General features: G+C 45.7%; 1 protein-coding gene and 1 long non-coding RNA gene across 43 annotated transcripts in view; one reads left to right on the forward strand and one right to left on the reverse strand.

The window, feature by feature from the left end:
• Positions 1 to 7,543, forward strand: part of LOC118153980 (uncharacterized) — a 357,355-nt gene extending 349,812 nt beyond the window's left edge. For 21 of the 22 annotated variants that reach the window (XR_013535179.1, XR_013535180.1, XR_013535200.1 and 18 more), the window contains one exon: positions 546 to 1,782. This is a non-coding gene — a long non-coding RNA (uncharacterized LOC118153980). Of the gene's footprint in view, positions 1 to 545; positions 1,783 to 4,097; positions 4,222 to 4,905 lie in introns of those variants that run through there. The other variant, XR_013535187.1, reaches the window with a different exon arrangement.
• Positions 1 to 12,832, reverse strand: part of PTPRT (protein tyrosine phosphatase receptor type T) — a 1,160,468-nt gene that overhangs the window by 34,787 nt on the left and 1,112,849 nt on the right. For 12 of the 21 annotated variants that reach the window (XM_078371705.1, XM_035302876.3, XM_054255378.2 and 9 more), the window contains 5 exons: positions 12,257 to 12,293; positions 10,745 to 10,842; positions 8,372 to 8,431; positions 7,537 to 7,653; positions 3,194 to 3,348 (listed from right to left, as the gene is read on the reverse strand). In XM_078371705.1, the coding sequence (XP_078227831.1) occupies positions 3,194 to 3,348; positions 7,537 to 7,653; positions 8,372 to 8,431; positions 10,745 to 10,842; positions 12,257 to 12,293 (467 nt within the window). The remainder of the gene's footprint in view (positions 1 to 3,193; positions 3,349 to 7,536; positions 7,654 to 8,371; positions 8,432 to 10,744; positions 10,843 to 12,256; positions 12,294 to 12,832) is intronic. The other 9 variants (XM_008995950.5, XM_008995949.5, XM_017972058.4 and 6 more) reach the window with 1 other exon arrangement.

Consider the following 12,832-nt stretch of genomic DNA (forward strand, 5'->3'; position numbering starts at 1 on the left):
GGAGATCTTGAGTAAGCAACTAGACGCAGATGAAGCCCCAGTGGTTTCCTTTGTAAAACGAGAGAGTAGTCCTTGGTTCTGAGGGCTATTTTATCAGGACTGACTGACTTGGATGTAGTCATTCAGCAAACGGTTATTCAGTGCTTACAAAATGCCATTGTTCTACACGCTTTATAAATGTTACCTGTAGATTTCCCTATGAGGTTGTTAAGAAGTTTCTCATCTCATTTCACAGGTGAGAAAACAGGCACAGAGGGCTTACCTTGCCTAACTGAGGTCACACAGCTAGGAAGAGGTAGAGCTGGAACTTTTACCCAGGCAGTCTGGCTCTAGATTACATGTCCCCACATTTCCTTTCTTAATATTTATAGTTTCTAATGCATGCTCAAACCACACATATATATGCAGTTTCCTGGTGGGATGGATGAAATAATACATCTATATAGTATAAAACACGCAGCTCAGCTCCTGGCATGCTGGAGATGCATTATAGACATGGCTTTCCTATTTTCTTCCCTTCTTTTCTCCTCTTTTTTCTTCTTTAGCAAATGGGTTGATGAATGGAAGCAAAGGAGGAGGAGAGAGAACAGAGGGCAGGTGAATGACAGGACAGAAACTAGAGTCCTCTCAGCTTTCCCCAAGGCAGAGTGGTTGGCGAAGCGCCATGTTCAAAACCCGGCCTCTGGCTCCACCTGCAGCTGTTTAAGCAAGAGCGCCATCGAACTGGAGCAGCTGGCCGTGTGGAGACCCCTGTCAAGGATAAAGTTTCCTGATACATACTTGATTTGTGGTCACTAATGGCTTCTTTAGAAGGATCTCAAACCAAGAACCAAATAGCAAGGGAACTCAATGAGACTCTACAGGTGACAGCCAGCTTTTTCTGTATCAGTGCTGACCAAGAGGCACACAGGACATGTGCCTTGCACATGTGTAGTTTTGGAAGGGAAGGCCAGGCGGCCTGTCGAGAAGGCCCCCTTCCACTGCATTTTCACATTTTGCATTTCTCATGGAAACAAATGTATTTGTCTAACAATGGGGATGTCAAAAGAAATACAGAGAGGAAGAGAGATGGAACGAGATGAAAAGCAGTATTGGCTGATTATAAATCCCAAGAGCACAGGCCAGTCTCCACCACTGTCTACAAGAATCTGCTGGAAGCAGAGTTTTCATTCATGGTAAAATTTCATGGTTTGAATACAGTGAAGTCTGACTTATGTTTGCTTCAGAACCTAGTCCCAAAAATCCAGATGCAGAGACTCAAGAGGCTTGGCCTGTGTATCTGAGAGGGAGTATAAGGGGTCACTCATCTGCTTTTTTCTTCAATGTTCATACTCAACATGCTTTAGTATAAAGAACCAGGACAATCTGGTTTTGAATTTTGGAACTATCTGTGGTGACCAAGTTGCCTAGTGTCTGTTAGCTTCAGATTTCTGATGCATTTAACATACCTTCCTACAGGGTCCCTGTGAGGATGGAGCTGTGTTTATTTCAGCATCACACAGTAATTCAACACAGGATATCGGAAGAGACCCCTGGGATTATATCCTGGCTCTATTACTTACTAGCTGTGTGACCTCAGGCAAATGACTTAACCTCTCTGGGCTTCAATACTCGTCTATAAAAAGATGTTGATAATAATGAATAGATCCACCTTACAGCATTAATAGCACAATATGTATAAATTGCATGAAATTACAATTAAAATGCATAATGCATACAAATTTCTTTGTGCCTGGATACACAGTAATTTCTCAATAAATAATGGCTATTATATTCAACAAATATTTATTGAAAATCTATCATGCAGTAGATGCTGGGATTAGGAGTAGGAATATGAAAACATTGTTCCTTTCCTGGAGGATTAATAATCTGGGGAGGGAGAGAAAACATTAAGAGGCAGAGAATGATATTTTAGAGTGCCTACTATGTCAGGAATTCTCTCTTAGACACTTAGCATACTTAGCCAACCCATTTATTAATAATGTTCAGAACAGCTCCAGGAATGGGTGCCACTCTGCTCAGATGCCTTAAGATGACCTGCTGTGGAGATGCATACCACATAGAACCATCATGCACAGAGGGCCTGATAAACACCTGCCATTGCCTTTCTTTCTCCCGAACCCTTGCTCTGGGTTCTCCTTGGGATATGGAGATAGGGGAGTTAATGTTCTATTGTCCTTGGATTGCTGTGAGATATAAAGTGGAGCGTTCATGCAGAACACTTAGAGAGTCCGGGGCTGTGATGAGGGTTACCTCCTCATCCTCACTTGCCTTGTCTGTGAAATGGGGCTGTGTAGCTACTATTGCTGGGAAGATAAATGGATGCTGTATGAGGCGGGAGCTGGCTCTGAGACATCCACACTTACGGAGTCTTCCTGGATCTCCTGACTGACACAAACACTGCCAGGGCAGGGATGTGATAACTCAAGCATCCAGGGTCTGAAAAGAGGGGCTGGCCCAAGGTCATACTGGAAGAGAGAGGCATTGGGAAGGAGGGGGATGCCAGCTGGCTGGCCTTCAGGTCAGGAAGTCCATCATCCTCCAATTCTGGACACCCTTGACATGACACTTCATCTCCATTCGGGAGGACTGAAAGACGTGCCACTCATTCTCATTCTGACTTTCTAGGTCAGAGCTGAAAATATCCCTTCTCCATAATAAGGTGAAACCTGCTGCTGTCCAGTTCTCTCTATGAGGGACCCTGCAGGCTGGCAATTGATTTTGAAAATAATAGAAATGAAAAGAAGCATGCTTCTACCAAGGCACACTGCTGCCATGTCAAGGAGCTGAGGGCGAGTGTCTGGAGAAAAGCAGGTTAAATATCCCCACTCTGTGTTTACCTTCTCAGTGCTTCAGTTTTTGTATCTGTAAAATGGGAATGATAATAATGTCCATCTCTTAAGGCTGGACGAGAAGTAAATTAAATAATGTGGGTACGGTGCACTTGATGTACCAGATGCTGTCTGTGTTCACTCTACCCCCCTGATGACCACTGTTTCCAGGCACCAGAAGTAACACTGCTATTACTCTTGTTGGGTGACCTTGCCACCAAATCTTATCAGAAATCACTGGGCATGGGGGACACAGGAAGAGGAGTCTTTAAGAGTAAAGCTACTTGAAAAGATAACCTGTCCCTCCCAAGGAAACCGAGGTGCAGAGGCACACTTGGGTAGGTGGAGGACCTTTGACTTACCTGCAGTGGACCACGATGGGCCCAGCTTCAGGAGGATTGAGGAACTTGACCTGGCGGACAAAGCCCAGGAGGCCAGTGGCGTAGCAGGGAACGCCGTGGTCAGGCCAGCTGGTGAAGTGGAAGAGGCGGAGCTCCCGGATCTCATGGTAGCCTTTCTGAGGAGAGAACAGGCCTCTGTTCTTCCAGCTGCTGCCCTCACATACCCAGCCCAGCAATATGTGGAGCCACAGCTGCTGCACTGAGGAACCTCCAGCAGGGACAGGGCCCTCGCAGGGTTAATAGGTGTTACTGCATAGAGCAATTCTGTAATCAGTTACATTTGGGAAACGTGGGATTGAGAAAATGAAATCGATGGCTTTATTGCAGGATGCCTCAGAGTCTTGAGTGTGCTCATACACACTCTGAATGCCCAAGAGGGCCATAGAGCACCCCAGGGGACCTTCTTTGACCAGTATTTATAGGAGGTATATGGAGTAGAAGGGATTCAAAGAAATGTGAGCCTTGAAGACTGAGTCCAAATTGTTTCCCCTGGAATCTGAGGCCTTTCAGTGATTGAGGTCTGATGTCCCATAGTTCTGGCCTTGACTATGCTAGTCTGTGTGGCTCTCAAAGTTTATGAAACTTAGTAGGCTTCTTCATTAATTATATTCTTAGAATGATTAGGTAAGATGCAAAACAAACAAAAGCAGAGATTCTCTGACTGATGGAGGCAGAGTGGGACATTCCCCTCCCCTTTCACACCCCGCCCCACCCCTCACAGAGACACACTCCAGGCCCAATCGTGGTTTTCTGAGTATTCCATGGTCAGGTCACACTTCTAAGCCTTTGCTTAGACAGTTCCTGCTACCTACTATTTTTCTTTTTTTTTAAATTTTTTATTGGATTTTACTATTTTTCTACTTAGGAATCTCCTGCAGATACCCAGAGAGCACTGAATAGGAAGAATCTGTTTGATTGTTCATTCCTTCAGTTAAAAAATCATAAACCAAGTGTGACCTGTCCCCAGCTTTGTGCTGGGTACTAGGAAGGTGAGAATAAAAGACACAGCTCCTATCCCTGGCCTTGTGGGGGAGGCAGATGCCCAAGTGGGTAATTCTATTGAAGTGTATCAAGGAGTGCCTGCTAACTTGATCTGTGGAGAGGAAAAATCAGAGAAGGCTTTCTGGAGGAGGCGATGCTTGACCTGAATCTTGAAACAAGTAGTGAAAATAACAGCTAACATTAACTAAGCATTTACTCTGTACCAGTCACTTTTCTGAACACTTCAATGTCCTAACTTATTTAATCCTGATACCAATCCCTATAATTTTATCTCCATTTAATGAATCAGGAAACTGAGGCTAAGGCAAGGTTAAGTAACACGCCCAAGGTCACAGTACAACTCGAGTTGTAAAGGGATGATGTGAACCCTGGCTCTCTGCCTCCAAAGTCTGCACTCTTATAATCACTATAATATACTGATATGTGAGCATTGCCCAGTTGACGGGAAGAAAGGAAGGGAATCCAAGGCAGGCGGACAGCATGGGCACAGATCTGGGGACAGGGCTTAGCATGACATGGGCAGAGAATCACTAACAACCCAGGGCAATGCTAGAGGCAAGTGGAAGACAGGCCATGGGGGACCACAGGACTAGGGGTGCAGGAGAATGGACGAGGGCTGGATCTCAGAAGGCCTTGAATCTACATTAGCACCTTTGGACTTTATCTCAAAGGCACTGGGAAGCTTCAGGGAGATTACACAGATGGTTCGACAGAAGAGGAAGTACATCATTAGACTTGCATTTCAGGAGGCTGCATCCTGCTGCATGAAGGATGGATTGAGGTGGGTGTATTGGGGGTTGCTGAGTGAACACTATTGGTGCCCACTCAGATCCTCATCACTGGCCCAGTGTACTACTCGCTAGATGCTCTAAGTCTCGGGGCTGCACACAGCTCACACTTACACTCTTGTGAAGGGAACTGTTCTCGGCCGAAGAGGAACCCTATCCCCTGGGATGTGGCACATCCTTCAGTGACTGATAGTAGAGGGAGAGTGATCAACTGGCTCGCCACTTGCCCAGTCTGCCGAGGACTGAGGGGTTCCCTGGTACACAGGACTTACAGTGAAAAAACCAGTAATGTTCCGGAAGAACCAGAAAAATTGTTTACTCTAATGGGGGCACCCGAGGCCTCTTTGCCTCAAGGTTGGACCAAGTGTGTAGTACCATTCATGTTCCAAGGCTCCCATGGGGTCAGGTGGAAGCAAGTCTCTGCTGAGGCCACATCCCCACTCAGCTCCTTTCCCCACCCCATCCTACCTCTCTCCTCGCCTTCCCCCTGCAAACTCTCCCTCAACACATGAGCCAGGGCACCCAAACCCCTGCTGCTTCTGGCTCTGCTTCCAGGAAACCCAAACTAACATAAGGGCAGGACTAGAGGCAAACAGTCCTGTTAGGAGGAAGAGACCAGAAGCCCAGATTAAGGCAGTGATGGATGAGCTGAAGTGAGAGAGGAGAAAGCTTCAGGAATACTTGGACTTTTTTTCATGCCATCCTCCAAATCAATTCAGTCCCAGGAAGCCCTCCTTTGAGCTCTTCCCACCTGTGCTATGATTATTTATCAAGGATCCTCTCCCCAGTGCGACTGTGTTGTCTTCAAGGGCAGACAGCACTCCCTGTTTGTTATTTCCAGGTTCTCAGCTCAGGAACTGATTTTGAGCTAAAATTGTAGGTGATGTTTGCCGAGTGTCTGCTTAAGTGCTGTGAAGAGGGTGGCTAAGCCCAGTTAATGCTCAGAAGCCCTTGGGGTCTCTTAAGGTTCCCTGTGGGTCAGCTCTAGGCTAGACTTCTCTGGAGCCTCTGCCCTTGCTTGGCCCGTTCCCTTCCCTCTCCTGCTTCCTACTCTCTTTTAGGAATTTATTCTGGGGGAGCTCCCTTGGTATACCTTGTGTACCTGAATCCTTGCCTCAGGCTCTGCTTCTGAACAACTTGACCTAAGGCAACATCCAAGTACCTAATGGTTTCCCCTCCTCTTAGTGGAGGGAGTTCACAGACTTCCTGACTTTTTCACCCAAGACTGAAGATTCAGATGAAAAAGACCCTGAGACTTTAGGAGTCTGGAGGTTTGAAGGGGAGCTGCCAGGAGCAAACAGAATGTCCTGGGCCACTCTGTATGCTGGAACAGTACTGTGTGTATGGCGGGCTCTAGTGTGCAGAGCAGACTTTGGCCCTTGCAAGGACTTGTCTAAGCCTCAAGGGCTCAACTCTCAAAGCGCATAAGTCCCCAGTGCTTTTGCATCCTCAGGCCTGTGGCCACATTGTTTATTGAAGTAGTTGCTTTTAGAGAAATGGAACCTAGGGTGTAATGGAAAGAGAAATGTGTTACAGGGGCCAAGGTATGAATCCTGGTTCTACCAACCTTGCAGCTGGGCAACTATGGACAACTGATTTAAACTCTTGGTGTCTCAGTTTCTTCTTCTGTAAAATGAGGATAATAATAGCACTGACCTTATAGGGTTGTTGGGAGGACTGAGTTACTCTATGCAAAGCATTTAGAAAAGTACCTGGTTTAGTATGTGCTCAGTAAATGTTAGCTATCATTATGATATAATAGCAATGGTAGAATAGTAATGATTATATAGCAAATTATAAATGTATCTATTATTATTTGCAATCACATCCTTGCTTACCACGCTTGCACAGCCCTGGCCTCCCTTCAATGTCTATCAACCTGGACCATACTGATGCCTTGGGCTGGATAATCCCTTATTGTTGGGCTCTGTCCTGTACACGGTGGAATATTTATAAGCATCTCTAGCCTTTACACGCTAGGTGCCAGTAACATCCTAACCCTCCTCCCCTAAGTTGTGACAACCAAAAATGTTGCCAGACATTTTACAAATATTCTTTGGGGGATCAAAATGCCCCTGGTTGAGACCACAGGCCTTGAACAGGTAGAGATCTTTCTTCCCCTCCAGATTGCATGTTTTTCCCCTTTGACTGAGGTAGCTCTTCCTTCCTTTCTACCCTTCACTGGTTCCTCCTTCTTCATTCTCTCCAAAAGAGGCCCTCTCCTACCACCCCATCCTCCTGTTTATTTCTATCTCCATCCTTGGCATATTCCTGTGTGGTTTTTATCACAATGTGTTGTTATTTCATTGATTTGCTTATTGAATTCAGTTTGTCCCACCTACTAGATGTGGGATCCATGGTAGCAGGATCCATGTCTGCCTTGATTGCTGATCTATTCCTGGTGCCAAGCATGGGGTGGACATAGAACAGACCCTCGGTCACCATGTGCTCTGGATGAACAAACAAGCCAGCTCTCATGGTGGACAAGCTGCCCAAAGCCGCTGGGAAGCTTACCTTCTGGACTGTGAAGGTGCGTATGACATATTCTGCCAGGGGCTCTGTTTCAATCAGGGTAACTTTAATGTCTCCGTAGACCTCCGTGTCATCTGGCCAGTATCGGACACATTTCACCTGCGACCAAGTGAGAGACAGAGACAGAACAGAGATGAGGATGCATAAGCACATGGCTGAGTGCGAGCAGCCGTCCCTTCTGGTAGTCCCATTCAAATAAACCCAAGGGTGAATTTGGTGGCATTTCAGTCCACAGGGTTCACAGCTGGCTAGGGATCAGCAAGCTGCGCAGAGCCAAGCTCACTCCCAGAGGCCCTGGAACCATTAAAAATAATTGTAGTACCTGCTTTTGCAAAGCTCCTTGTCATTTTCCAAGGCATTATCACACTAAGTGATCAAACAGAACAAGGTGAGATAGGTGGGTGTTATTATCCCCAGTTTACAGATGAAAATAAAACTCAAGTTCAGAGGTTTGGTGACTTGCCCAAGGTCATGTGGCCAGGCTGGGGACTGACTGAGTCCCCTCTCTGCTCTGTCAGCGTGGAGCAGCTGAGTACTATCAGCTGAGCAAAGATGAGAATAAAAGGTGGGAAATAGGAGGTGGAAACAGAAGTGGTTGGGAGGGGGACATCATTCAGAGGTGGCAACTGGGGTTCTGGAAGGAGAAAGGCTCTTAGTTGGGAAAAGGATGGTAGGTGCTGGGTTCCACGGGAAGATGTGCAACTCCTCTCTGACCCTGGATGCAAGCAAGCCATTCCCCAGTCGACTCTTTTAAGTCACACTCATGGATGAAAAAGAGATCATGGTTTTCCCCTTAAAAGAACAAAAGCGTGATTACCATTCCGGGGGACGCCGCACGGCCTAGAGTGGCATTTCCCACAGTGTGTTCCGCTGGGTGCTAATAGGTGTTAGGTAAAAAAACAAGAAACAAAAAACAAACAAAAAAAGGCTTTGTGGTCAAATGAGTTTGGGAAATGCTGTATTACACAGTTAAATAGATGGCTTTGCTACAGGACTACTCAGCTTCTTTCGCATGCTACTGCTAATGTGTTCTGTGTTTTGCAACTCTCCAAAAGGGGCATAGAGGACACAGCATTTCCCAAACGTATTTAACCATGGAACCCTCTTCTCACTAACCATCCTGCAGACTAGCATCCCATGGAACCCACTTAGGGAAATACTGGTATAGTGTAACAGGGCTTAGGGGGCAAATGGATTCATTGCTTGGTCCTAACAAACACTCAGTATCTGGGGAGCCCCAGAAAGTGCTGAAACCTCTCTGAGCCTCAGCTTCCTATCAATAATGATAGCTAACATGTATTGACTGTGTACTATGTCTACCAGAGCTCACAAATTGTTCTGCAAATACTTTACATGTATTATTTTAATGACTTTTCAAAATGACTTTATGAAGTAGATATTATTATCCCCATTTTGCAGACGAGGAAGCGTAGGAAGACTGAGAAAATTGCCCAAGGTCAACTGTTGGTAAGGGATGGAGCCAGGATGCAAACCCAGGACACATGAATAACAACTGGGAATGTGGGCGCCTATGATCATTGAAAGTTGCAGTAATATATAATAAGTCTCTGGCACAGGGTTGGCACTAGCAGGAGTTCCTCTAAGAGACTGCTTTCCTTCTCAAATCAAATTTAGATTCATGGTCTGTTCATCAGGGAAATCTGTTTCCAATGTGGGATATATTGTAGAACAGGCTAGAATTTGCCTCCAAATCCCTGAATCCTGGGCTGGCATTTCTGTCCACAGTAGCTGCACCCTGGGCCTGGGTACCTGGAGGACCATCTGAGTGGAGTGGCCATAAGCACTGGAATGAGAGTCACGTGTCAGATTTTGTGCCTGGGTTTTGGCTGAGTGACTTCAGGGTAGGCACTCTACCCCTTCAGGTCTGTTTCCTCATCTGTAAAATTGAGTAATGGACTAGATAAGGATGGACTCACGGATAAAGTCTCACCTGGTCCTAAATTCTCATTCGGCCCTGAGATGTCCATACCCCTTTATTGGATTACAAAAGCTCAGATTTTCTCCTTCCCATTATCAGAGGCCAGAATTCATCTTTATGAATTATCTATTTCTTACCCAAACAAAAACTTACCTGCCCACTTTTTAGTTAGTTCACATGATATGTGGAGAGCCCTTTTAATTCTGGTGTTTGTACACCTTGCCTTTAAAGTCAGCAGCCCACCCACATGCCAGAGGTAACCAAGTAGGCAAAAGCAAGCTAGGAACAGCAGTCCCATTTCTAAGCCCCAGAGTAGTTAAGGACGACCTCAGAGAGAGTTGAGATGGAGCAGAGCGGGAAATCAAGATCTGAGAGCCCTGAAGAACATCAAGATTTAGAGGTCAGAGGAAGAAGAGCAGGGAGTGAAGGGTTGGATGCCACTGAGGTTGAATAAGATGGGAAGAGAGAACTGGAGACTGGATTCGTCGACATGAAGGAGGATGCGAGTGATACCGACGATATCACGGTTGGTAGGATGGAGGGAGGAGCTACGCTGGGTGGGTAGAAGAGAACATGAGTGAAGAAACAGAGCCTCTCTATGAGTCTTTAAAGGTTGGCAGAAAAGTGGGAACAAGAAAATACTTTTTATTTACCTTTTCCTTTCTTTTTAAGATGGGAGGTTCTGGGCATGTTTGTATGCTAAGGGGAACAATTTGGCAATGAGAAAGAGACTCATTTTGCAAGTGAGAAAGGGAAAAATGAAAAAAAAATTGAGTAGAATCTGTGATCTGGGCACTAGGCTTGCCTTTGGAAGGGCAGAGACATGGCTGTGTTGTGTTAGGCTGAGCCATAAGAAACAGTTGATATTTGACCATTTGGATCAATGAAAACAGCCATTTCTTACAGTCGAACCTGACAGCAGAGGGGAAGAACAAGAGCATGGTTGTAGATACAAGTAGGATAGTAGCTTTGTGGTGTGACGATGAGGGAGTACATGACTGATGGTTTTAACTTCCTCAAGATATGAGATGACACCATCAATGGAGACTGAGGGTAGAAAAAGGGATGAAGGGGATTTGAAGGGAAAAGATATTGCTTGAATGTGGAAGAGGAGTGATGACATCTCCCTTGTAGGTCGCTGTGAGGGTGAAATATTGACTAGGAGGCACTTAGCACAATGCACGGAACAGAGAGATGTTCAAGAGTGCACCTCCAGCATCCTCTGCCCAGGCAAGTGCAGGAGAGGCTTACCCTGCCCACTTCCACCAGGTTTGTGACCATGACGATGCTGGCGGAGTTCTCCTGCCAGATCATTCTCCAGAAGTCCTTTACGGTCTCCTGCATTGGACCTGCCAACAGAGAAGGCAGTGAGGTTAGAGAGTGCAAGTGCAAAGAAGCAGCGGAGAAGGTCTGTTCCTCTGGTTGGTTAAGTCTCCACACTAGTGAGCAGGAGGGAGGCCAGATGATCCTCGTTAAGGTACCAAGTATCTGAGACATGGGCCTGAGATATGTTGAGCCTGATGGGGCCAGATCAGGGTATGGATAGGGAAAGCCTCATGCCAAGCTCTCAAATCTGCAGCATCTACTGGAAATGTTGGCAACCTCTCTTTTCCCTTTGGTCCTCCTCCTGCTCAGACCCTTCCTACCAACTCCACCCATCACCTTATCAGGACTGATTATGGCTTAAGGGGAGTTTTCAAAAACTGGGCTCCAGAACTTCCATGATGGACAGGAAGGCAACTGGGGTGTGGGGCGGAGAGAGCTGCTGGGTGCCAGATGCTGAGAACAAAAACAGGAGATGCCTGATTTTGAGCTTGACAAATGCTGGAGGCATTCCTCTAGAGCCTGAACAGAAAGAAAGAGGAAAAAAAAAGAAAAAAAAAAGACAAGGAGCAGAAAATAGGCTCTGACAGTCCAAAGCAATTTCCTCAGAAATTACTCTTTCAATGTCCTGGGCCTTTATCATTTTTAAAATTACAAAAGTAATATGTGTGTTTGATATAAAAGTTTGAATACCATTTTTCTATATTTATATGTATATGTATTTACTGTAATAAGCATCAGACCTATTATATGCATTTTGTGATACCCTTAAAAGTTCTTACCAAGCATAATAGTTTTAATAGCTGCAAGGTTTTCTATAATGCGGTGGTAACACACTTTATGTAACCAATGTACCAATTGTTGGGCATTTAAGATTTTTCACATTTTTTTTCCTATTATAGATAACACCATGGAGAATGTTCTTATATGCGTCATTGTCTCTATTTATAATTATCTGCAGGACTTCTTTTTCCAGAAGGGTTTGAAAGGTATGATCATGTTGAAGCCTTCTGAAAATGCACTGCCAAGTTGCTTTCCAGGGCAACCAGCTGCATCTCTGTTACAGATACGCACCCATCATGGAGATAAGGCACCATCAGCTCCGGCCCTGGCAGGTGTTGATGGCGCCTGCTTGGGCCTCTCCCTCCTGACCATTTCCAAGTAACCGCTCCTTCCTCTGGCACTCATGGGCCTTTCTCCTATAGCGAAACTTGTCACCATTTTCCTTCCCAAATAAACAAATGAACAATTTCAAAGACCTCTACCTCTGTGGCTTCTTTGTTGGTGGAAACTCACTCCTCTCCTCCAGGGCTGTTTCGTGAAATGGAGTGTTGGAGTGACAGATACAGGACAGGAGGACAAGCCTTGCAGTTAAGAGAGCCCTTTCCCCTGGCACCCTTGAAGCCTCGCTGAGGCACTAGGAGGAGGGAGGGCACTTACCTTGAGTTGCAATGTAGTGCCGAGGTCGATGGTATCCCTGGATAACAGGAGAAAAGCACTGTGAAGGGTCTCTTGTCAAAGCTTGCAAACAGCACAATATTAATAAACATCCTCTCCAAGACTTTATTTTCTCATAGGCAAAATGGAGAAAATCAGTTATTCCCAGAGAAGCGGCAAAGGTTAAATAAGATATTGCACATAATGTGTGTAGTAAGTCACTAAATGCTAGCTCTTCCTATGGTTACTTGTGAGGTGCCTACACCGGCTTGCCTTAGAACCAGTAGCACTGGGAGCAAAGACTGGATGGGCATCACTTATCCTTATGCACCCAAAAAGAGGCACAGAAGGAGTTTTCAGGTTTATGGGGAGCATCAACCACCAAAAAGTCTTTCCTGAGCCATGATTATGTGAAGTACACTGTACAAGACCCTATGGGACACCCAGAGAAGAAAAAGGCAAGAAAACAACGCAATCGTTGACTCCTTGCATTAGTAACCATTAGAAAAAGAAAACTGAGAAGTATCCCACATTGATTATCTGTGCCAACTTTCCTGGGCTTGGAACTGAAGTCCCAGG

Source organism: Callithrix jacchus, chromosome 5 (genome assembly GCF_049354715.1).
Source record: "Callithrix jacchus isolate 240 chromosome 5, calJac240_pri, whole genome shotgun sequence".
Classification (NCBI taxonomy): Eukaryota; Metazoa; Chordata; class Mammalia; order Primates; family Cebidae; genus Callithrix; species Callithrix jacchus.